We start from the raw sequence: 24,523 nt of genomic DNA, 5'->3' as shown, positions 1-24,523 counted from the left end.
GCTCTCAAGGTAGCGAGATGAAACGGGTTGAGATCTCACGATGATGGACGCACAAAAAAACAAACAAAAAAACATAGCAATCGTGGCTTCTCACAGCTTCTTGAACGTTGCTTCTTTCCTTCCTCCCAAACCAGAAGGTGAAAAAACTCAACTAACAGAGGGCGCTGAGAGACGTAAACCAACGACGCTTGACTAGCATAGTGACTTTTAACAACTCTTACAAAACATAAAAACCCCAAAGTGTGACTATGACCTATCTTACACAGGTAGGAGTCCTATACAAGCCCTAACAAATTGGAATCTGATAAATATTTCCTTTGTGTCCTAATCATTACTCTAGCAGCTTCTCTATTAGTACCATGGGGGGGGAAAAAACAAACAAACAAAAAGAAAAACCCTCTACAGCTGATATCCTATGTTTAAATCTTTAGAAATTAAAAACCCACACTATCAAAATACACAGCACAAAATATCTGAGGTATAAGATGAAAAATATCAGCTGTCATTTTATTCTTCGACTTTTTTTTTTTGTTGTTGTTTGTTTTGTTTTGTACTTCTCTCTTAGGAGACGCTGAAATGATGCACAAACTGCATATATTGCAATACCCAGGCCTCAATAACATCTCTCCTCTGATAACTTTGTTCTCATTCGCTCACATTCGCTCGCGCTCAAACACACACACACACACACACACACACACACACACACACTTTCTTTCTGTTCTGTTGGAAGGTTGGAGGTGTTGCTAATAGGGTGCGAAGCGGCTGTAGCCTCCCCGGTATATGCTAGCCTGGAGAGAGGACAGCACTAGCCCCACGTCGTCAGCATGGCTCCGAGTCTTGGCATCTGTCAGCGGGGCGAACGTGTTCTGAAACCCACCAGACAATGCAAACACACGTATATTCATAGAAACACCAAGGTACAGGAGCATAAAGGCATGGAAACACACAAACCCCTCATTAACCCCATTAGTCCTGCACACAAACTACACGTTTCGACATTACGTTACCGTCATTCCGGTGCAAACCCATGCCGGATGAAAAAGACCAATGACCGGAGCAACCGTCATGCAGCAAGCACGGCGAGGCACTTCATGCCAGGGGCACATGCCAACAGCTATGTGAAAGAAAGCCAGTCAATACAACCATGAAAAAGTGGAGGAAAAGATGAATCAAAAGAAATCAAGTCAAAAGGAGATTTTTTTTTTTTTTTAAGCAGAACATGAACCAGGAAATGGGCGAAATGCATGATGCTGGTTTTCACAGTCGGGAGGTGATGAAGGTTGAGACAGTCGCAGCTTCGATTTTAGAGGAAATACACAGTGGAAAGAGAATATCCATAACAGCTTCGTTTGTATGTGCCCAGATAAAAGTGCATTTTACAATCTATGATGTAAGAATGATCCAAGTATAAAAACAGCAGGCCCGGGGCCAGTATTCATCAAGCGTTTCAGGGTAGAACCGGCCAAGCATTCTCAGCGTTTGCTCCTACTTTTAGAGTTGGGAGTGAAAGCATTTTATCGACTTTCTCATCTAGACCTGTGACTCATGTCTCATGCCAGTGTTTGAGCTCCAGAGGTGTCCTAATTTAGCAATTTTGGCAACAATGACCAAGACTTTCTTTGCTCTTGGTTTGGTGATGTTGGCTAAGCCATTTGATGGTAAGGGTGCTTCAAGGACTCACAAGGAGAGGGCAGGTGTTAGCCAAACTAAGTGTTGTCCTTGCTCTGGAGTGCAGAGTGCGGGTTGCAGGTAAAGAGGAAGGTGGTTCTGGCACGCCGGGACACACTGTTGAGGCCTCTCAGCCTCGGGAGGCTCAACTCTAATGAAACATCAGTTACTGAAAGGGTGCCCGGCTGAAGACCCTGTGGACTTGCCAGCACTAACTTTGGTAAGACAGGTCCGGAGACGTAACTCGTGCATGTAAAAAGTTCCTGATACCAGAGGGGTTGCTAATTTAGAATAATGTAGAATAGCGGAACTAGATTTACAATAGTCTCGCATAGCCAGACCTATCTCCACACTTCAGGGGGGGAATGCCGACTCATCTCAACAGCCTCCATCCGGTGAGCCAACCAAGATGTCAAGATGTACAGTGACGGGGGGGCTGGACCCCCTGAGCGGGACATGGTATGGATCAGGCCAGTCGGGCCAGCCACTCTAGCAGCTGCAACATAGATGTAAAGTCGGGTTAAGCGGCTGGGTATCTGTTCTTTGCGTGGGTATGGGTTGAATTCAAGGACAGTTAGAAGTGCATTAAGTCAGAGAATGGCACGGAAACGTTTTTGATAGCAGAGGAGTAGACTCATTACGTGGCTATTTGTGAGATTAGTGAAAGCAGAAAAATCAGAGGGCCTTTTCTTTGAATCTTAGTCCCTCTCACTGAAGACCCAAGAAGAGACGCAGGAAAAGATGTGAGGAGAGAGGACGAGGGAGCAAATTTGACATGTCTTTTTTTCTCTCTCCGCTTGTTTTCTGCTTAAAATAAACTGTCGCTTGTGTCATGCTGTGTGCAAATCAGTCAAACCACTTTTTAAGTGCTCAGAAACTGACGGAGATGCCATTTCTGCTAACAACGACGTATTCGTTTCATTTAATAATTAATGATTGCATTCACATTCATTGATATTGTGTTGGTAAATTGCAATTATCTAATGATCACGGTTATTACCGGAATGTCTGAATAATTTGTGGAAATGCTAGCCCAAATGTTTTGGGGATCTCTCAGATCCAGTCGCCAACAGATTTCTAAGGAAGGGGTATGTCGGTCTGGTTGCTCTCGTTCATGTCTCCTCGACCCTCCTTAGGGTACTGGAACATTCTCCGTGACGGCGGACTGGGATGGATTTCCGAGTCAAACAAAGAGCGATCAAATAAGGGAATCGGGAAAGGCACGGCCTGACACCCGCTGCAGGGCCTGATGGTAGTGAAGGCATTCATTTAATACAATGGGCTTCCAGAGAAATGATCGCCCAATTTTTGGCACATTTCGTGAACAATGCACATCATAACTGACAGAAATAATGTCCAAAACTACGAAATATAACCTCAGTTGAAATACAAACTTTAGTTTGTAGCAGCGGCGCATGGAAGCCGATGGAATAAGAAGTGTTTCAAATGCTTTAACAAGACGTATTGGTGTATTGTATTCACACTCGGCTGACAATTGATGACCTTAATCATTTCGCAAGTCATTTTCTTTTGTTTGCAAGCACTCGCAACACCGTCTGGTGACTAATTACGCAGGAGCCGAGCGTGGACTTCTGTTCCGTTTTGGAGGGCGCTGTTTGCAGACAAACTGGGGAGTTCCGATCTTTACTTCCAGTCCACCCAGCTTTCTCACTCACTTCTGTCCTCCCCTGCGCCTCCTCCCCGCGACTACGACACCACGAGGGATTTAATTATCAAAATGACTAATTATTTCATTACCAGGGAGTGCGGGGTGAGGTGGTATCCACCAAATTAGAAATATAATAACTAACATGGACTGGGCTGCCAAGGCATGAAGACATTCATCACCTTTTACAGGCAGGATTAATGTGTCATTTGGACTGCCGTTAGCAGTACAGACAAATTCAATTAAGTTTAAGTGAGGAGGATGTCAGCGCTGCGGAAAAGCTCATGCACAGCGACTGGAGAGGAGAAGGAATGGGGTGAGGGAGGGGGGACAGTATGGAGGACTGTTTTTTATCTTCAGTTAATGTTCTCCTAAAAAGAGGGTAGAAATGATCACCAGTCAAAGACCAACCGAAGCACTGAGCTCGTATCCTCCCCCGTTTCATATGAAATATATTGTTTCCTTTGCTCAAAACATTCTTGTGCCTTTTCTTATTTGCAAATGTTGAAAGCTAAACCTAATTTTTTACTCAATTCAGATTCCATAAAAAACGCGTTTGAAACCCAACCTTAACGTATAGATTAACATTAGCGGGCATCCTAGGCTGTGACCGGGGGGGAAACAATGACCATGTATGTTGTCCCCCCCCTCTTTTATGTTGGGTTTACTCTCAGAAGGGATCACTTTACTGTCAGCATGAAGGAATGATTACAGCAACCAAAATGTGGCGTGGAAGCCAAACCTGAGTCATGAGTCATTTAGTCAAGAGTAGGGGTCACGAGTGCTAATCGGTCCATCTTTTAACGGCAGTTTGGGTATTGCCGCACAAGTGAATTCATTCAACACTATGGAATGTTTCACCAAAGGATTTCTCTGTTGTTTTTGCTATCCCCTCGGGTATTACTTCGCTATTTGAAGGTATGAAGGGAATTGTCCATCACCCTGTGCTGTTAGATGCAACTGAAACAACAGTTGGGGAAAACGCGTTTCTCACGGCTAAGAATAAAAATGAATGTAAATTCGTCAAACTTTTGCAGACAGGCCGTCACGAGCACACCCTCGGCCTCACCGTATCGGCCCACATTTGTTGGAGGTATTTGCGGGGAAAGGGCTTTGGATATTGCCGCAAGTTCCCTTTGACTCACAAGGTAAAAGAAATGCCCTTTAAAATGCTTTTATCCTAACTAATCACTGTCGGCACAAATTCCAGAAAGACACTGAAGTAAGTTGGACTTTTTTTGTGGAGAGCTCAGAGAAACGCTGGTGCATGTATATTTGGTGCATGCCCAATTGTCGCGATTCATTGCTGATCATATCCACCCCCACTTTATGTTACTTTGGAAGAACGTATTGTTTGGATTCACCGAATATGACAGAAATCTCTGCTCGCAGTTTCATCTGTTTCATTTGCTTGTCATTTCGACCACATTTTATATTCAACCCTCACCACAGGACCTTTTACCGAGGCTTTTTCTTGGCGGAGCATGTGCCTGGATATGTTTATGTGCCTAAACAGGGAACAATCAGAATCAGCTTTAGTGGCCAAAAATGCGTACAAGAAATTTGACTCCTTTGGGGCACTAGGCATTGATAATGTTCTTCCACCTATCACTGTCTTTAGCTAGCCAGTTGTGGCTCGCCTCACGAGAGACCCATCTCCAGCAGCTCAGCCTCCACCGTTCTTCTTCTTTGGTCGGGCCTTGTTTCTTTTTCTTCCTTGTCGTGTCCACTTGAGAGCCACTTTGGAGACCTGCTCTGGGGCTATCTTGGACGGCCGTTGTTTAATTTCTGAGATCACGCTTCAACCAGCCAGTTTTTATGTGGAGTTCCTTATTTGATTTCTTACTGGAACACTGAGCTGACTTCATGTTCATGTCGCATTTGGTTATTCGCCGGCACCCTGCTATGTCTCACATGGCGGAACTGGCTATTCAAGGTGTTATACAAGCGGATCCTGAGCTTTCCCCAAGTCTGTGCTGGATATCTTACGTGAATGCACCCGTCAGCATGTGAAATTAAGTGCACAACATGTGAAATATATAGCGCACTGCTCTACTTTATTTTACTTCACGCGTAAACACTTGACCTACGGCGCAAGACTTACTACGCGCTTTCTGCGGTCCTAGACTAGACAGCGCCACTCACCAGCTAAGTCATCTAAGGGAATTATTACCAGTGTGTCCCAGATAATCAATAAAAGTAAAGTAATAAAAGTTGACCAGGAAAACCGTTCAAATCTGACGCTGAGTTGATTAAAATGCGGGCAGGTGATATGGTTGGCGAAGTTTTACCAAGGTACCATTGTTGGATAACATGGCAACAAGAAGAGTAACTACGTTTTACCAATTTGAAGAAAGCAGAAGCCGTATATCACTGGCCGTAGGCTCATATCAGTAATGACATTGATTAGCTGATTGGCACGTGTTCTAAGCACACAGCCAGGGATTGTTATCAGGCCAACAGCTTTACTCACATTCACTCTCCACAAGATTCTCCTATACTGACAGTGGCCGGTCCTCTGGAGGCGGAGTAGACTTGACAGCTGACAATTTGTCAAGGAGGTCACAGCAGGCATACAATGATAAATATTAAGCTCATCTGGCAACGTGGAAACTAAATGGGGGCGCTCCTGCTTTTGTCAGCCTGTGATGGTCTGGGTCACCTGCCACATATCTTGTTGGTGTTGCCGTTGCTGAGGTCTCCCTCCAGTCTCTCCTGATGTGTCCTTGATGCCAGCCTTTTCAGTGCTGTAAGCGCCCTTGTCACCTGACCGCGAGGCGGCTTGTTTAGCTCTGGACAGGTCTGGTCTTTGTGATCGCCACGCCATCAACACATTTGCGGAGGTGTGATGTCACCGGTGACGTATATTCCTCGGGGCTGATGTGGTCCTCCTGGGTCGGCGACATCGCCGAACGCGTGCCGGTCTGAGCGCTCGAAAGACTCCTGCGGAGCTGCTGTAGCTTCATCTGTCCACACTTGAACTGTCTTTTTAGGTGTTTTCCCTGAGAAGCTGGGAAACATGGTCTGATTGACTGGGGCGGGGGCGGGGAGATGTTCGTGTAAACATTATCCAGGGTATTGCTTCCCCTGGTGGAGGGGGGTCGACATGCTTGTGAAATTAAGTCAAAACCGTTCTGAAGTCTGTTTGATTAAAATCACCACCTCCAATGAAAATACCATGAGGTACTGCTGATGACCTCACACAGTTCCTGTAATGTATTTCTGAATTTCTGTGGGGATTCTATTGTCATACCGAGGCAATTGTTTAAACACTACGCTGGTCAATTTCACACTTTGGTGACCCCGTGGAAGCAAGCGATAACTGTCTGAATTTTTGAAAGAAAGAATTTCCCAGACATCCTGAAAGGTGACAATACCCAAATCTGTTTTTTAAAGGTCTGCAAGAGGTGAATGTGGCGAAAGGTTTCAACTTTCTTTGGGTACATGACTCAGCCACTAGTTTAGTTAACATTTCCTGCCTTACGTGTACATTTGCCACTGCAAGGACAGGATTCATCCTTAATAAACATTTCATATCTTATGCTCTGCATCTGATTTTAGGTTGTAGCCACAGGTTGTGTAAAATCAATAAGGTGCCACTCAAAACCTTTTTTTTTTTTTTTTTGCCTTCTTAGCTAACACCAGGTGATTGCACATCTTTTAGCTAATTATAACTTGTTACTTGAAAATGGTAAAGGGATTTCAGAGGATTTGATAAGCAGATTCAATACAGGATTTTGGATTTGATAAAAAGCTATCGCGCCCCGCCCTAAAGGATGGATTAACTAAACAAGCTTTCCGGTCCCGAGACATAAGGGGTGATTTCTTTTTGGGCTCCGTCGAAAGTAGTGCAGTGTGCTCCAATTATCACACTTTTCCGGCCTCTCTGGGAAAGCTTATGCCAGAGTGCTGGAAAGCAAATGATTGTCGGATCTCTGTTTCAGAAGGAGTGATGCACATTCCATCCTAGTTGTGGAACAGTGGAAAGGCTCTTTACTTGCAGGGATATTGGAGGGGAGTTTGTCTAGTTGAATCTAACTGTGCGTTGTAGCCTGTCCCCCAGGGTGTCGTGTGGGGAGTTCTTTGGGAGTCTGGGGTGCAGGGCCATTGCTCTGGGCCACCTGGATGGAGACCGTCTGATATGGTGACCCCAGGATTGGATCTCTGCTCTTCGCATATAATGTAGTTCTGATGGCTTCGTCAGACCACAACCTCTGATGCAGACCTAAGTATTATTGGAGTCTTGTTCACAAGTCAGTAGTTGCAGTGGTGAAGACGGTGCGAATCCAAATCTCACCTATGGTCATGAGCTTTAGGTAGTGACCAAAACAACGAAATCACAGGTGGCCCAAAAGATTTCCCCCTCACAGATTGGCTGGGCTCATCCCAAGGGACAGTGTGATAACCCTGGACAAACACCACTTTAGGTGTTTTCTTGTCTAAGTCCATTTGGGAGGATGATTGACCCCTTTGAAAAGCTCTACGGGCCAATTAGTTAGTTTCACCTTAATGTCAGTTTGTTGAGGCATATGATGCCTGCAATCCCAAGGTGATGAAGCCCTGGATAGAACTGCTTTCAGCTCAATCATTTAGCTCTAAATATATGTTGGTTACCCTGGCGTTTGATAGGGCTACCTTTGCTGGGATCATGTATCTTTCCATGCTTTTTAATGTTTTCATATAAGTATGGCCACCAGAACTCAGTTAATATTAAATTATCAGGAATATGTTGCAATTGCCCCACTCAACAGACACCAAATGTCAGAATTGGTCAGTTAGCCTTCATTACTCTCCACTGACGCCTGCTCACAAGGCGCAGCTTTAAACAATATACGTAAGCAAGTGACATGCACTGCAAAAAAGGAGTATTTTGGAGATACATTAAACAGATAGGTAGATTGTGGTGGAAGTGGGATGATGCGTGATGTGAAGAGGACCAGGAATGGAGAGGGAGGGATGCGTGGCAGGCGCGAGAGTCTTACCATGGCACCAACGCTGTATGTTGCTGCTGGAGTGAGTGTGTGGTTGTAGGGGTCGGCAGCATATACTCGTCCGTAACTGCGGAAACACATGAAATGACAAGGGATGTTGAAATCAAATTGGGGCGGGGGGGGGGGGGGGGGGGGTCCAGGTTGTTATGACAGATGGACCAGTATCAGTACACGTCTGTGGTTGCAGCCTTAAAAACACTACGATCAGTGCAGTCAAAGCAGGCCTGTAATTCCAGCTTTGCCTCCGGCACGTTTCCCCTGCTGGTGTCTCCTGCAAATCCAATGGAAAGCTACCGCTCCTCCGACTAAAGTCTCTCCGGTTGAATGAAAAGCAATGGAAAAGTGTGTCATGTTCAAAAGTTCTTCCCCTGGTGAATGTCATCCAAGAGGGGAAACTGAAAATTGAACCAAAAAAAAAAAAACCCAGAAAAAGTACCAGAGAGCGCAACACCGAGGCTGCCATCTGTCACTAAGATACTTACCAATCGTGTGTGATATACAGTGGGATTCAATATAAACATTAACGTCATTTGCATTAACATGTCATTTTTTCTCAACAAAAGGTCACTGGGAAATATGAATATTAAATTCATAAAGTCACAGAGTTGAAGCCTCACTAGCGGTCCCTTGAGGCTGCAATGTTACAAAGGTGTTGGAAGGCGCTTACAACACATTGATTCAGCTACATATGGAAGCCTATTTCAACTGGGAAAATAAAAAAATTAAAAAAAAGTTAAAATTCTAATATAAAAAGGAATGATGTTATTATTATTAAATTACATATACCAACATTTAGAAAATGAAGTCAAAATTATATTATGAGATGGCATTTAAAAAGAGAGGCTTTGCAAGTGAAAATGACGGGATATTAAGTCAAAATTAGACACTCAGAGATTATTTAAATTACAAAATTCCGACTACCTCAAACGACGAGATAGTGACGCGCTCTTAATGGCATAATGCATTTCGGATTCAAAAGGGAAATTCTGACTTACTGTGCCGTAATTTTGACTTAACCCTGAGTATTTCATTTTTGTCCTGACTAACAATTAAAATAAAAAATTTTATATGCCAAAATATGTTATGTCACCGCCCTCAAGAACAACACATACAAGCATTTTCTGATCTTATGCCAGGCGACATCATTTGTCGGGTACCTTCCAAGACCGTTACAAATCACTGTTTCAAAAAAACCAAACCCATTTTGTGATTTGACAACATGGTGGTTATGATTTGGGTGGAGTTACTCCTTATGTTTTTCGTGGCAATTAGCCATGTTGATTACAAAATCTTGTGTTCGGAAGTATCGCGTAGCATCAAAAATGGGAATGGTTCGTCCTCTGGGGAACGTGAAGGTATTTATTGAATTTCGTGGCAATCAGCCAGTGAAATCATGACATTTCTTCTGTGTGCATGCATACTTTTTGGCCTGACAGTGGTTCAAGACTTCCCCCTGCGTCATGTCGAAGTGTGTTTGAGCAAGATGCTGAACCCTAACTTGCTCCCGATGGAGACCGGGACCTTGCGCGGCAGCTCGGTCGCCATCGGTGTGCGGGTGTGTCAGTGAATGTCACAGCGACTGTGACCTGATCTGTAAAGCGCTTTGGGAGCCGTTACGGTTGAAGAGCGCTTAGATAAGTGACGACCATTGAACGCACCAAAACATTTTGTGTCCACCTCTTGTGTACAGACCCATTCAACTCAATAATCTCAAGGATTGTGGTTAAACAGATTAACCCCAACAAATCAAGTAAGCTTAGCCGAGAAAGAGACAGAGTTTCACTAAACAGAGAGAAATAAAAACCGTAAAGCATCATGAAAGTATGCCGACAATAAAAAACACAGAGAATCACAGAGTTTTCTATTTTTAGAACGAAACAGACAGCAGCAGTGTTTATTCCAAGTGAGCAGCCATGCCGTTGCCAACAAATCCACCCCCTCCTCCTCCCCTCCATGTCATAGCCCAGGCGTGATAAGGGCCAATCAGGGGCCAGGGCCTGTGCCCATAATTGAGCTGATTTGCATAGCAGCCCAGTGGTTGAAGCGATTAGAAGTTAATCCCGATTAGTTTTGGACATTGCTATTCACCATGCAGCCCCCCCCCACCCCCCAACACCCACACTCAGCCCAGCACTGCATTTGACCTATCTTATCTCACAATGCAGAGCCCTAACCCATCATCAGCCTGTGTGTGTGTGTGTGTGTGTGTGTGTGTGTGACAGTGTGTATATGTGAGAGAGTTTGTGGTAAGCTGCAACTACAACACAAATTCAAATGCAATTTGAGTCAAATACATATTTAAAATGACCCTGAGGTGAAAAGATAAACATGGAAACAACATTTCCAACAGCTCTACAAAATGGTCGGGAGTTTGGTCAAATGCACACGGTTGTTGGATAGAACGAATGTTTAGGGAAGAAAGAAATCTCTCCAAAAATGCACGCACGTGTGCAACCATAATATTGTCTTTCAACCTTATAAAGCACTGCAGTAACCTGACCTGAAACGGCATTTTTCTTGGTCATCTAGCAGAATGAATGTGTTTCTTGTTTTGGATGAATTTCCCTTTAAGGCAACAGGAAAGCACTAGCAGCTCCGTAATACTGTACTTGGGTGCAGTAGTGCTTTGAGCTAAATTGCTAATTGGCACAAAAAACGCAAAGTTACAGCTGAGGCTGATGGGAAATTTAGCCATGACCCAAAGAATTGGGCAAATTGAAATTTTGACCTGGCGATGGCGCCGGAGGAAAAGTCAGGAGATCGCCAAATTCATTAGGACTTATCCTCTGAGCACCATGATGTATGTACATAGTTGAATAGCAATCCGTCCAGTAGTTGAGATATTTCCGTCGGACTGAAGTGGTGGATAGATCGTCGTTGTCATCCCTAGAGTCTACCATGGCTAAAAATGTGCTTGAAGACCACAATCATCAAGGCGTCAAGGGTTAGGGTCAGGGCCTTTGGCTCCTTGTTTGCTCATTGCTTCGGGAGGTCAACTGTTTCTCCGCTGTTTAAGAGAATTATCTTGAAGACAAAACACGATAAAAAGCATTAAAGTGAGGCGGAATTGTGCACGTTCAGTTTTATCTCTCACCCCGATCCACCTTGATCCAGCGGCCGAACAAGGTCGAGGCTACTGAGATCAGCCAGCATGCGAAGACCACCTCACAGGTGCCAAGTCCAGATTTTCTGTCAGGTAGAGGCACTTCCTTTAGCCTGCCCTCCCAGTTTAACCATTAGGCAATTGCTATTCGGTCCATGACTGTGGTTTGGGTCATGGACACTAGAGCATGTCCCCATGCGCTTTATAAATCGGGGTAGTTAGTTTCCCGGTAATGCCATGAGAAGGCCCTATACATGTAACGTCGCGTCCTGTTCGTTAGTCTGTTTTGTCTTATCGGTTCATGTTTTTACGTGTGTTTTATGTGCTTCTGCCCGTGTTAAGTAAAGACTGCTTTTTTTTCCCTCCCAACCCTGTCTGAGTTGTGCATTTGAGTCTTCTCCTTTGTGTGAATCCCGGTCGTTCCAATGTAGGGCTCGCTGTCAAGAGGCTTTGCACTGACAGGGGGAAAGGATTATGTGTTTGGCTTTCCTTTTTGCATAACTGCTAGCAGGCAGTGAAGTCTAAAGCCAGATTTGTGCTTGATGCCGAGGTGCTAACGGGTGTCCTGCTGTAGAGAATGTGGCCTTTGATTTATACTTGAGTCACATTTCACCTATTTATATTGGCATCGCAATATGCATAATATTGTACACGATCAGTATATGATTAATAGGAGACTACTATGGTACAACGTTCAGTGGCGATGTCCTTGCTAGATGTGTATGACTGAAATGGAGAAAGAAAACTACTGAGTCTTTCTCCATCTTCCTTGAAGTTGTCTTCGCTGTCAACAACATCCACCAGAGGCAGCCAATCCAAGTTGCCGTCCCCCCCTCCCACCACCACCACCACCACCACCACAATTTGTGGTTTTGCACATTTCTCTAGTGATCTTTAGAGGTGCTGGTTGGTGTATTTTTGGACAGAGCCACATTAGACTGTTTCCAGTCTTTATATAAGATAGGTATCTGGACTGACCAGGCGCTTTCCAGAGATAAGATTCACTGTCAACACCTGCATCGAGTGGCAGTGCTCGAGGTGATGTGTTGTATGTGTTGGGGTAAATGTGGGTATGCCTGTGTTTAGGGCTTAGAATTGACACCCTAATATTTTCAGGATAGGTCATTTTTTTGGGTCACAAAGCTTGGTACATATTGTACACTAGGACGGCAGTGGCGTGCCTTTTAAAAGCAAATTAAATAACGGTGGCCAAATAAACGACCTTATTACAAAGAATGAATTCCTGGATTCTGGAGAAGGTCGTGCGCCTACCTGCCAAAAAACATGCCGCGCTCACCCAAGCACGCACGTAGTAATTTGTGAATACTTAATGCGCTTGCAAGAGCATATCTGCATGAGTGACTGCGTCTGCGTTTGCATTGGTTTGTGTGCCGCATGAGCCAGGCTGGGTCAGATCCTCGTGAAAGCAGCTGTCGATGTTTCCCATCTGTGACCCTTGTGGCATGAACATGACCCACGCGGTGCCAGCGTGGCCCCGCACAGATGGGCACATCAAGGCTACACATGTAGCAAGCCCTCAATGCCGCACCAGACCTAGGTGACACATTCAAACAGTCCTCTTGTGAGCCTGCGCTCAGGGCTTGTTTAAAGCTCCATTAATTGATTGTTTGGCTACTTGGGGGCAGCAGAACAAGCCGAAAACATAACATCGGGTGTATTATCACCTCATTGAATAGTTGGTGAGTGTTTCAGCAGACATTTGCCTATTTACATACTGTCTAGTTGATGAATGGAAGTCCAATATTAGTCTGACTCACCGGATGTAGGCTGATGATCGAGTTCTGTTCGTCTTTTTTGAACAGTAAAAGCTGTAAAATCACACAGTGTACATGTCATTTGAGTTACTATTTTATGTGGCGTATTCTTTAGCGGTTGGTTCATTGGTTTAAAAAAAACAAGCCAGAGTGTCCCCCCCACCCCTATCCCAGAACGACAGGTCTGGCTATGCGAGACTACTCCAATATTCACTCTCCTTTTAGCTCTGGTTTGGTCTCCACCATCTCCTGAGAGAATATCTGTCTCTTTAGCTGCTAAATGCTCCATTTTTGTTCTCCAGCCAGTCTCTATAACTTTGTCTATCAGTTGCTTGGCGCTGGGCTTGGGCTAAAGAGCTCTGCAGAACTGACGAGAACTGTGGATTTTGGTGAAAATGACATATAGTCATTTGATCCATTGCTAATATGAAAACATGGATTTGTCAAACCAAGCCACGCTGACGGATGTGGTTGGATGTGGTCAGGGGTGAGCTTTGTTGCACCTTTAACCACACAATGATGTCAAGGTGTTGTTAAACCACTGGAGGTCACCAAAAAACAAGATTTTTTTTGTCAAGATTCAATTGTGCATAAATCCACGATGAGGTATGAGATATATATATACTGAGCCCAATTTACTCTCACAGCGTTTCTATTTCAGTCATTGCAGGCAGAACTTTCACAATGCTCTGTTTTGTGCAATGACTATTGTGAACTATATTAAAGTCTAAATGCATGTTTTTGCATTTTCAAGCCACAACAGCAGAATCATACCAATCAAGGCTTACAGCAATTACACACATTCTCTTCAGAAAATTCTAGTTGTGCTTATTACTTAGTATTCCGAGCGTGACCTAGATTTGTGTCCATGACTGTGTGAAGGGTTTTTACAAAGGGGGGGGGGGACCGCCTATTTTTCTTTTGTCCGTGTATCAGTTTTTGATGTCTGTTCTGAATAGAAATACAGAGGCAGAGGGAATAAATCTTCCCCCCTTCCTTGGCTCTCCCTTAATTCTCCCTCGGCAAATATAGCCAAGTGTCATCATTCATAAGCAAGACGGATGATGGATTCTTTTCAAGTGTAACTACGGTGTACCTATTTTGTCTGCTAAAACATCAGCTGCTCTATTCAAGTCTAGAGCCAAGGCCCTTTCTGTAACAATTTTACATTACGCTCCTGAATTGGATGGATGGTACTTCTGCCGTCCAAGATTGTTAATTCAAACCAAGCGAAATCGATTCAATTTTATTTATATAGTGCCAAATCATAAAAGAAGTTATCTCAGGGCACTTCATACAGAGCAGGTCTAGGCGTCCTTTTTTAAAAAAAAAAAAGAAATATTATAATGTTAATATAAATAATATAGAAATGAAGTTGGGGGAAGTGAGACAGAAGATGAATAATGAATCAAAAAGGACAGACGTTCAAGTTCCATGCAATTATAAACTAAAATTACACAAGAGCGCTTACTAATTTAGCACAAATTATTCATTGTGTTATGGATATATCCATTATTAACAAAACGGGGAGGGGCTTATGGGAGATAAAACACCCTCAAATGTAATTTCGGCCCCAGAAACCACTATTTCAACTCAAAGCCCCTTTTCCAATATTCATGGACCATGGTTTCATTATTTAACCAGAGCTACGACTCTGTGCTGTATTTCTATCATTTACACAGGGAAATGATTTAGGAGGGATGTCTCTAGAGACTTTAAAAACTGTAACCTGCAGTGCAATCCAATGAAACAGCCCTGTAGCAAACTTGGTTGAAGCATTTTACGTTCAACGCCAACAGTTTTAAGATTCTTTCTACAATACCTGCACACGGCATATACAGTATAGTATGGTACGACTAAGGTGTGATTAGGGTTAGGCAACTGAAACGCTTGGTTAAGGTTAGGGAGAGATCAGGATTGTGGGTACAAACTTTCATAACACAAGAGCAACACGAGGACATCAGCGTCATCACACTTCATGAGGACTCTTGTATGTCCGGCGAGGTGGATGGCATGTAGCGCTATCCTGGTGTCGGCCTCTTCCTGATCGCTCATCAAATTGGCTGGGGTTTCTTAGTTTGTATGGTTTTAGTTTCTTCTGCATCTCCAAAACTTCCAGCCAAGACGGTCGTCTGTTCCTCAGTTTCGTCTACGTGGGCCTGAGCTGGGAAGTGCAGCCTTATTGCCACTGCTTGTCAAGTACCTACCTGTAATTTGGCCCTTTTGTGTCTAATTGTTCCATGTCTTTGAAGTTTGGGTGGTCATATCGGTCAAAAACCATGGCAACGCAACCGATTTGTTCCTCTCCCGATAGCAGTTAAAAGATTCTTTGGAGAATGCTTTCCGTGAGGTAATTGAAAGTTTGAAACCCAGATTCATTCTGACAGATGCCGTACCATCTATGGTGTATCAGTATGTATGCGTGGTCTCGTTACATAAGGTCAGTGGTACTCATTCGTCACATAACCACCCTACCTTCTTGGTTAGGTCAGCTTTGGAGTTTTTTTTCTCATTCTGCCATCATCATAGAACAAAGCAGATGGAACACATTCGCCGTGGACACGTCTTTGGCTTGAAGCTGCATCGTTGAATGGCATTCCAAATGGCACTGTGTCCTCTCTCCTTTACTTCCTTTTCTTCGAGTAGAGCAGCCTCCCTCATAGCAAGGCCAACAGGCAAGTTGGTTGAGCGAACCAAATCTTATTTCCCTGGCCATTCAACAAACACAGAGTTTGACTTTGTAGTGATTCAGCAGCTTCTCCTTCGACTTCTGTGAAGCATATTTAGTCACGTCAGTGACAGAGTTTTGAGGTTGCTGTCAACTTTTTTTCTGTGAAGGAACTCAGTGATGTTGTAGCCATGTCCTGCGACAACAACGTCTGGTCAATTTCTTCAATGGGCGCATGGAAGGCCTTATCATGGGGTGGACACCTTTTCCTCATTTTGTTTAGCTGCGGCCACATTTCTAGCAGAGATGTAAGGTGCCAGACAGCTTCTACAATATTTGGCATCGAAAGCAAAGAGATCTTGATATGCCAGCATTCTGAAGCTGAACCTACTTAGTCTATGAGTCTCTACGTAATTTATGATAAGACACCTGGATTTTGAAACCCAATATATCTCCTTTGTGCAGAGAAAGACGTTCGCAGACCTCATCATCTCTCAACTCAGCACAATCTATAACTTTTTTCCCTCATGCCTTGGATTCTTTACATAAGGCCTCTGTTTGGAACAGATGATTTGAACAGTTTTTGCTGTTCAGTACATCAGAGTCATCAGTCAGTGGTTCCATATTGTTGCTCCACATTGAACTTCATTGAGGCATTGCATGTTACTACACTGCATTTTATTCTTTGGTCTTGGAGTGCGCATGAACATTAATGTCTGTCACATCTCGTATATTGTCGACATGTAAGTGAGACGTAAAACCTATGCTCCAAGTCAACACGCATGATGCATGATTTGTCCCGTCACTTCAGCATTAGGCAGGGCTACCAGTTGGTCAGAGCTGTACAAAGAAGCACTAATGCTCACGTGGGTGCTAATGCTAATGTCAATGGAAACAAAAGATGTTCCTGGGTGAGATTTGGCTGAAGCAGCTCCCTCCATGGGTTCCGGCAGCTACTATGGAGGGAGATGGTTCGCTTCTACTTGGCCAAAATCTCTTGGTATGCTGAAGCATTCAGAGTTCCTTTCACTGGAACTAAGGGGCCAAGCCCAGCTCCTGAAAAACAACCCCACACCATAATCCCCCCTCCATCAAACTTTACATTAGGCACAATGCAGTCAGACAAGTACCGTTCTCCTGGCAACCGCCAAACCCAGACTCGTCCATCAGATCGCCAGATGGTGAAGCGTGATTCGTCACTCCAGAGAACGCGTCTCCACTGCTCTAGAGTCCAGTGGCGGCGTGCTTTACACCACTGCATCTGACGCTTTGCATTGCACTTGGTGATGTATGGCTTGGATGCAGCTGCTCGGCCAGGGAAACCCATTCCATGAAGCTCTCTACGCACTGTTCTTGAGCTAATCTGAAGGCCACATGAAGTTTGGAGGTCTGTAGCGATTGACTCTGCAGAAAGTTGGCGACCTCTGCGCACTATGCGCCTCAGCATCCGCTGACCCCGCTCCGTCATTTTACGTGGCCTACCACTTCGTGGCTGAGTTGCTGTCGTTCCCAATTGCTTCCACTTTGTTATAATACCACTGACAGTTGACTGTGGAATATTTAGGAGCGAGGAAATTTCACGACTGGACTTGTTGCACAGGTGGCATCCTATCACAGTACCACGCTGGAATTCACTGGAATTCACTGAGCTCCTGAGAGCGACCCATTCTTTCACAAATGTTTGTAGAAACAGTCTGCATGCCTTGGTGCATGATTTTATACACCTGTGGCCATGGAAGTGATTGGAACACCTGATTTCAATTATTTGGATGGGTGAGTGAATACTTTTGGCAATATAGTGTATATGTGTCCCACCGAAACAGGGAGAAGGGCCACTCAATTCTGGTTTCACAAGCTTCCACAGCAGCCAGACTGGGTACCTCAGAACAAACCATTCTCGGTCGCTGGTCATCGCAGGCATATCGCTCCGACACTCACAACAATCCTAATGATCTCCACCAAGCTCACGCTCACCTCAGCTGCATTTAACTCTTTTTTTAGGGCCCGTAATTGGCTCGGGTGACTCAACTCCCGCAACGGATCTCCCATCAATATATCCGTCCCCGACTGGCCTAAAGGGACAACTTCCTCCCCCACACCCCTCCCCTTCCTCACATCCTCAACGTCCAACACTTCCCCTTTTCATGAAAATCTTTAAAATCACACCGTCAAAGCAGAAGTCATTAGAAATAATGAATGAAAATGGCAACTCTGTTAAGAAGCGAGACGGCTGGGCAGAGTTGGCTTTTCTTTGGCAATTCGCAGCACGTTCATTACAACTCATTCGACTAGTTCGTGAAACTAAATGTTGCTGTACATGTAGCTTGGAGGTCGTTGGTCGTAGGACTGTCTTACTTCTTTAACTTTGAATCTAACCCAATTTCGCTGCTTTCTATATTTGCAAAGCAACAACATAAAAAAGGGCACGCATGAATCTCGAAGGACCCTCAGTTTGAACGCGCAGACACACTCTGCAGTTGAGTGTCCTTGGGAATGCAGTCCAAGACTCTAAAAGCCAACGTAGCCTTGGTTAAATGACGATGATTATTTTACCGCCTATAGGTCCTTAACCTGTCTTGAACGTAAAACACAATGACAACTAATCTCCTTATGTGTGTCAGTGAGGGTTTATATCTTACCTGTCACTGTATGCAGCAGCTGTGGCAGCAGTAGGCTGGGCATATCTGTAGGCAGCGTAACCACCCTAGAAACACACACACACACACACATTTTGCCATCAGCTGGTCAGTTCTTCTAACCACATGCAGCATAAACACGCGTATGGATACATATATAAAAAAAAAAAAAGTGATCTAGACCATTTTTTTTACTCATTCACTTTGGATGAAACTGTAATATTATGCTTTATTATGCCATTCTTTTTTGGAAAAATGCGGATGGAATAATGTACTGGCTTGCATATATATATTTTTTGTTTTTTGTTTTTGTTATGAGTGGCCATGTTTTTGTAATTTTTGTTTCATTTTTTGAATGAAGTGTCATAATAATGGCAGACGACGGTAATGTCATTGACATCATTTGGCGAAATTTATTTTTTAAGGGCTTGGAGGGGGATTAATCCTTACGGACATTTCAAGAGGCGAAGAAAAGAAGAATCCCCACAGCAGTTACAGTGAAATTACTTATTTATTTTTTTATTTTTTTAATATTACAATCTGAAACAATAGCCTGGCTCCGTACGTGTCAAAATAACTGCGTGCTTCCATGTTTATAAGCAGGGTTGCTGTCTTAGGGATGAAGTTTGTAAAATTTGGAATAAGAAATATTATTTTCCTTGTAGTGTGTTTAATGGTCTATGCATTCACTATTTCTTGCTTGTTTTGCTTTTTTTAAATTTTCATTCATGAGGCATTCTGCGTGTGAGTCTTATTTTCCTTTTAGCGTGTGTGGGAGGCTAGCTGTAGTAGTGTTTGTCAGTAGTGTTAGTTTGTTTGTTTGTGCTGACATAGTGCTGCACGACACGACATTGTTTACTGTCAGCATCACAGTGTCATATAAAATAATCTATGGGTTTTTTTTTAGGCTCTTTTAGCTCATTGTTTCGATTTTATGGCCGACGACTTTACTGTTTTTGGTTCATTCTGTGCTGAACGACCCCCTTTTTCACAGGGGTTGCTGTAGCTGAACAAAACGTTACAAACACATTCACCATTTTGACAACACATTCACCCCCCCACCCTCCCCACCCCCAAGCCCAAACATGAAAAAATGTCCCTGACAACATATCATTTTGAATTAATCGACAAGCAGCCAATCGCAAACGCACAATCAGGAGGGAGAAGATGCACGACTGCAGTATGCCGTGGTCAACAACAACAACAACAACAAAAACAACAACAAAAAAAACGGACAGCAACATGCAACATGCAAACATTGATCTCAGTAATTACAAATGTGAGTATATGAGTGTCACAGCGCCAAGGCACACTGGTTCATTTTGCTTTTGAAGCATTGTAAAGTTTAAGGGAGACTAACTTTTTTCAAATTTTATTTCGAACTCTTTAAAAGATGAAACTGAAGAGTTCTGTATCTTTTTGCAGCCGCGAGCCGTTGTGTTACAAGATTGGTAGCCTGCTCTGTTTTCACTGGAAGCCAGCAGGCTGTTGGCTTTAAATGGCACATGGCGGGAACCCCCCCCCCCACCGCCTTCATTTATCACGAAACAAAAAGCCATTTTTCTCTCTTCCAGGGCTCAGTGACAACTCCGGCACTTCTCACATCATTTCACCTTCCACCCTTCCACGCTCCGCGACTGAGGCGGCGCGTCTGTCCTGACACGAGCGATGTATTATTACCACTATAAACCGCGGAGGCGAGTAAGTGATACTTAGTGCGTGCGATGATGGGCCGTGGCAGGAAGATGAACAGGTTGGCCCCGGCGTTAGTCACCAGCCACTGTGGACTGTCACTCCTGACTGAGTGACTAATGGCACAGCCCCTGCAACTCCGCGTGCACGCGTGCCTCCCGATCCATCGAATTTGCTGATTCGCCGCAGGAAGGAAAGGGCCGAGCAGGACTCCTCTTCCTGTCCGTCCATCGCTGACTTCCAGCATTTAAAATATATATATAAAAAAAAAAAAAGGTACAGGTAAAGAGGAACGTCGGCGTCGTGTCGCTTGAACAAACACATCTACAGTTTGGAAGACTGTTTGGATTTCATGAGAAGAAAGGACGGTTTCGGTTTAACGAGTGACTCTCTGCCGAACGCGTCTCTTGTTGCCGTAGTTACGTCGCAAGATAATACGCGGCTGTCCTCGTAGATTTTAGTTTTTCATCGAAACATACCTAGTTAGTCTTTATTTGAGGAAACGTGTCACGTGGGCGACGGACGCTCGGTGGTGTTTTGAACGTAGCTCGCTTCTCAGTCTGTTTGAGCGACAGAAACGTACGGTATCAATTTGAAGGTGAGCAGCGCTGCTTTCATAGAACTGGAATCGTTCCGTTTTGAAACGTGTCGTACCATGAGTCGTGTCAGATCGTCTCACAAGGACACAGAGTTCGTTCTCTCGAGTCGGCCAGCGCAGATAAACGAAACGCGTTTTGAGTCAGTCGGTTTATTGGAAGACACAGCTTTGGTTTGAGAGAGGGAGGCGACGTCTCAGGTTGGCCGCGGTCGCCCCTGCTGACGAGCATGACCATCGCACTTGCTGTTAAGCTGCCATCAGCTCAAACGTTTAAAACATTTCCTGCAGATTTTTTTTTACTTTAAAAGCCTACCAGGAAGGCAGGGATTATGCCCACTGACCCGCTGGGAGACTTTTAATGTGTAACAGCCGTGCAGGGAGGTGTTGCATTTCACTGACTTAGCTTAACCGTGAGTTTTTCAGAATCAGAATCAGAAATACTTTATTGATCCCTGGGGGGGGGGGAAATTGTACAGTACCGGTGCTCCCATTCAAGAGTAGAAAGTAGCATAAATTTAGAGCTAAAGTATGTACAAAATATAAAAACTAAGAAATAGAATTGAGTTTTGCATTCACGAGGGAACAGGAATTAGAAATAAAGACCCGTCTCCAATGTAAGCCTGTTTCACATAACGCCCCCCCCCCCGGCCATTATTAGAGAACTTCTTTCTTTTATACATCTTATATAATCTGCCATTTGGATTGACTGAATACACTTCTAAAGTGCCGCTTTTTTTTTTTTTGAAAAAACACAAACACAGCGTCAGGGGCTCTTGATCCCTTTGCTAATGATGCTAATGAATATTAAATGTTCTGACTGCGGCGTGGCAATCAATCCCTATGGCAGGGGCACGGGGGCTAATGGGGAGGCAAGTAGGTCGAATGTTATGGGAGCTCTCTAAGCACCTCCTACACACACACACACACACACACACACACAGGCATACATACAAAGTGCATCATTAGTCAAAGTGCATCACTGAAGCTTCCACCACTGAGTATTAGTGCTTGAAACCTTTTTTTTTTTAATTGTTGTTAAAGGACTAAACCAGTGTTTTTACAACTATTTACTAATGCGGATAAATGTTTAAATCATACCGTCATTTTTGTGTTTCTTCAACCTTCCAGGCAGCATTTGGTTTGAAAGTGATCCACCACAGGGAACACAAGGAGTGTGCTCGACGTGAGCTCAGCAGACGTGTATTTCAGTAAGTTTGGCTTTGACTTGGTCAGGAACGGGTTGAAGGTTGTTTTTCTAAACTGGAAAAACTTGAAAACCTTGTCTAGAGCAAAAATAAATTGCTTCGTTATTATTTTAAACCTTCGTCTCGGCTCTGCTTGAGTTCAGTTCAGTTTAAAATTAAATTAAAAACTGAACCTTCTGCTTCTCCGTAACACACACCAATGCATCTTACTGGCTTTTTTTTTTTTTTTTTTTTTAGAGTCGTCCTGTCACTGGTTTTAAAACCTCAGATGTTTGGGTTTTGTTTTTATTTTTTTGTTTTTTTACAGGAAGTCTCACTGAGATCAAAATCTCTTTTACAATGATGTGAAAATGAATAGAAGGAATCACCGAAATGAAAAGGCACAGAGTGACAAGAATGTGGCCTGTAGAGAAGTGAAGGTCAATATGCAAAATGTGTCTAAATATAGTTTCCGTTTGTTTGTCCTTCCCTCTCCGTTTTATTTGGAACTTTTGCGTATTTTCAAATTTACCAAACAAATTAATTAGTACACATTATATAACTAGTTAATCATGATCATCATCATCATCAATCACATACTGGTGTGATGTTCATGGATAATCCCTGTTGCGCTCAGTTTAGTGTATCGTTTGTTATTACACATCGTTTGGCACACAGATTACTAAATAAAAAAAACAAACAATTCTAGCTAGTAAAGCGAGTAAATTGACCTTATGTTAAGATTTTTAAAAAAAGTTTTGTCAAAGATATGTGTGCGGCCATGTTTTTTTTTTTTGTTTGTTTCTGTATGTGTTATTCTGACACAGGCAGGTTACCGTAGCACGTTTTTGCAGTTGCCTTTTTCAAATAAAAACACACTTTTCTTTATGTGTTCGGCAAGGCAGCGACCTTCAGACCAGTTATCGTCGCTGTCAGTTATATTTCATACATGACTATTCATTGAATCAAGAATTGATTCTGAATCAAATCATGACACCGAGAATCCAAATCAAATCAAATCAAGTGAAATCAAATTAAATCGTGAGAGTCCTGAAGAAGTGGTTTTTCCACTTCATTCATTTTCTCACCCCAGTTGCACTCTGTATTTTTTGCACCTGTTTTATTTGGTTGGAGTTTTAGTTTGTGCCTTGCTCACAGTGCCTGTTGATTGTAGCCTACAGTCTCTTTGCTGGGGGCCATAATCTGAACTGCAGACTGTGACGTAACCAGCAGGAGTGTGGAGAGTTGGGGGGGGGGGTCTTGCGTGTGCGGAGACCACGGAGATGGCGGTGTAGCATGCAATGTCATACCAGTAAATAATACTTACATAAATATCTGCACCATAAAATCCATCCTGGTAAACAACACTGCAGAGGATGCAAACACAAACAAACAAACAAACAAACAAACACAATAAAACAAAAACATCCATATTAGTGCATGTTGACATGCAGGCACTGGGCTAGCTACCAACAGCCCCCAATCTCCACTATCAAAAGAACCACCACCAAAAAAAAAACTAAAACTAAAAGACATGAAAGGGGCAGAGGAAAGGGGAAATACAGCAGGCACCCCCCCCCACCCCCTGCTCTCTAATGGCTGGGTAAGGAGGCTGGGAAGGTCCAAAAACATTCTCTCACTAGGTCAAGTTCACAAATATTACACAGCTAGAAGTCCAATCAGCAGCATCAGATTCATACTGAGGTTCGTCTCTAAAACAAAGACAGTATTCAATGACATTTCTAGCATGATGACCTAATGCAAGCCGCCGGAGAGAAACAGAAAAAAAGAAAAAAAAAAGTGCAATTTTGTTGCCTGATATCAGAATTGTCAACGAGTTACAGTTGATAATTTGAAATTGTTAGTCTCCCCGCGGATTTCATTGGATAATTGGCTTTTCAACCGAGAAACCGCTGTTTCATGTCGTGACATGCCTGACCAGAAGCATTCAACTGGGTGGAGTGGGTGGACTCAAAGTCCGGACCAAGGCAAGCAATTTTGCATATCATACGGCAAGTGTTTTGAGGATTATAGGGTTGTGAAAAATGTTCATGTCAAGGAGCGACGGACTACCCCAGGCTTGAACTTGGCAGGTTGAATTATGGAGTCCATATTTTCAAGGACAGGAGGAGGATTCAGCACTCTTCATTTGCAACTTGCGACTTGTTTTTATGTTGACATCAGAAGCTCAGCTGAGGCCGGTTCCATGATGCGAGATTAGTGGGTTAGCCGGCTGTCTTTGGGCTTAAGTGAGGTTTTCTGGCTCACCTTTAACCGGGGTAGATCACCATGATAAGCTATGCTGCACGGGCTAACTTGCTTCAGAGGATCAGATCAACAGCCCAACCACCGAAAAAGGAATCATCATTCCTCCAGGATCCCGACATTGGACTTAAGTACTGTCTTTAAATAGATCTGATGGACAGTGACCAAACAAGCCCACAACTGTCATCAGATATCAATTCAAATGTAGATCCTGATAGGTGCAGTGCCCCCCCCCCCCATTCAAGTTTCTCCCGATGGAGGCCAGCACCTTGCA

The 24,523-nt window shown here is 43.7% G+C and overlaps 1 protein-coding gene across 3 annotated transcripts in view; it reads right to left on the bottom strand.

Moving 5' to 3' along the window:
* Positions 1-746: 746 nt before the first annotated feature.
* Positions 747-24,523, bottom strand: part of rbfox1 (RNA binding fox-1 homolog 1) — a 103,766-nt gene continuing 79,989 nt past the window's right edge. For 2 of the 3 annotated variants that reach the window (XM_070924026.1, XM_070924028.1), the window contains exons 9-12: positions 23,312-23,351; positions 18,514-18,578; positions 8,320-8,395; positions 747-869 (exon numbers count right to left, since the gene is read on the bottom strand). In XM_070924026.1, the coding sequence (XP_070780127.1) occupies positions 747-869; positions 8,320-8,395; positions 18,514-18,578; positions 23,312-23,351 (304 nt within the window). Of the gene's footprint in view, positions 870-8,319; positions 8,396-18,513; positions 18,579-21,040; positions 21,044-23,311; positions 23,352-24,523 lie in introns of all 3 variants that reach the window. The other variant, XM_070924027.1, reaches the window with a different exon arrangement.

This window comes from Enoplosus armatus, chromosome 17, assembly GCF_043641665.1.
Source record: "Enoplosus armatus isolate fEnoArm2 chromosome 17, fEnoArm2.hap1, whole genome shotgun sequence".
Taxonomy (NCBI): domain Eukaryota; kingdom Metazoa; phylum Chordata; class Actinopteri; order Centrarchiformes; family Enoplosidae; genus Enoplosus; species Enoplosus armatus.
The sequence above is the reverse complement of the archived record's forward strand: the minus strand, read 5'-3'. Positions and strand labels throughout refer to the sequence as shown.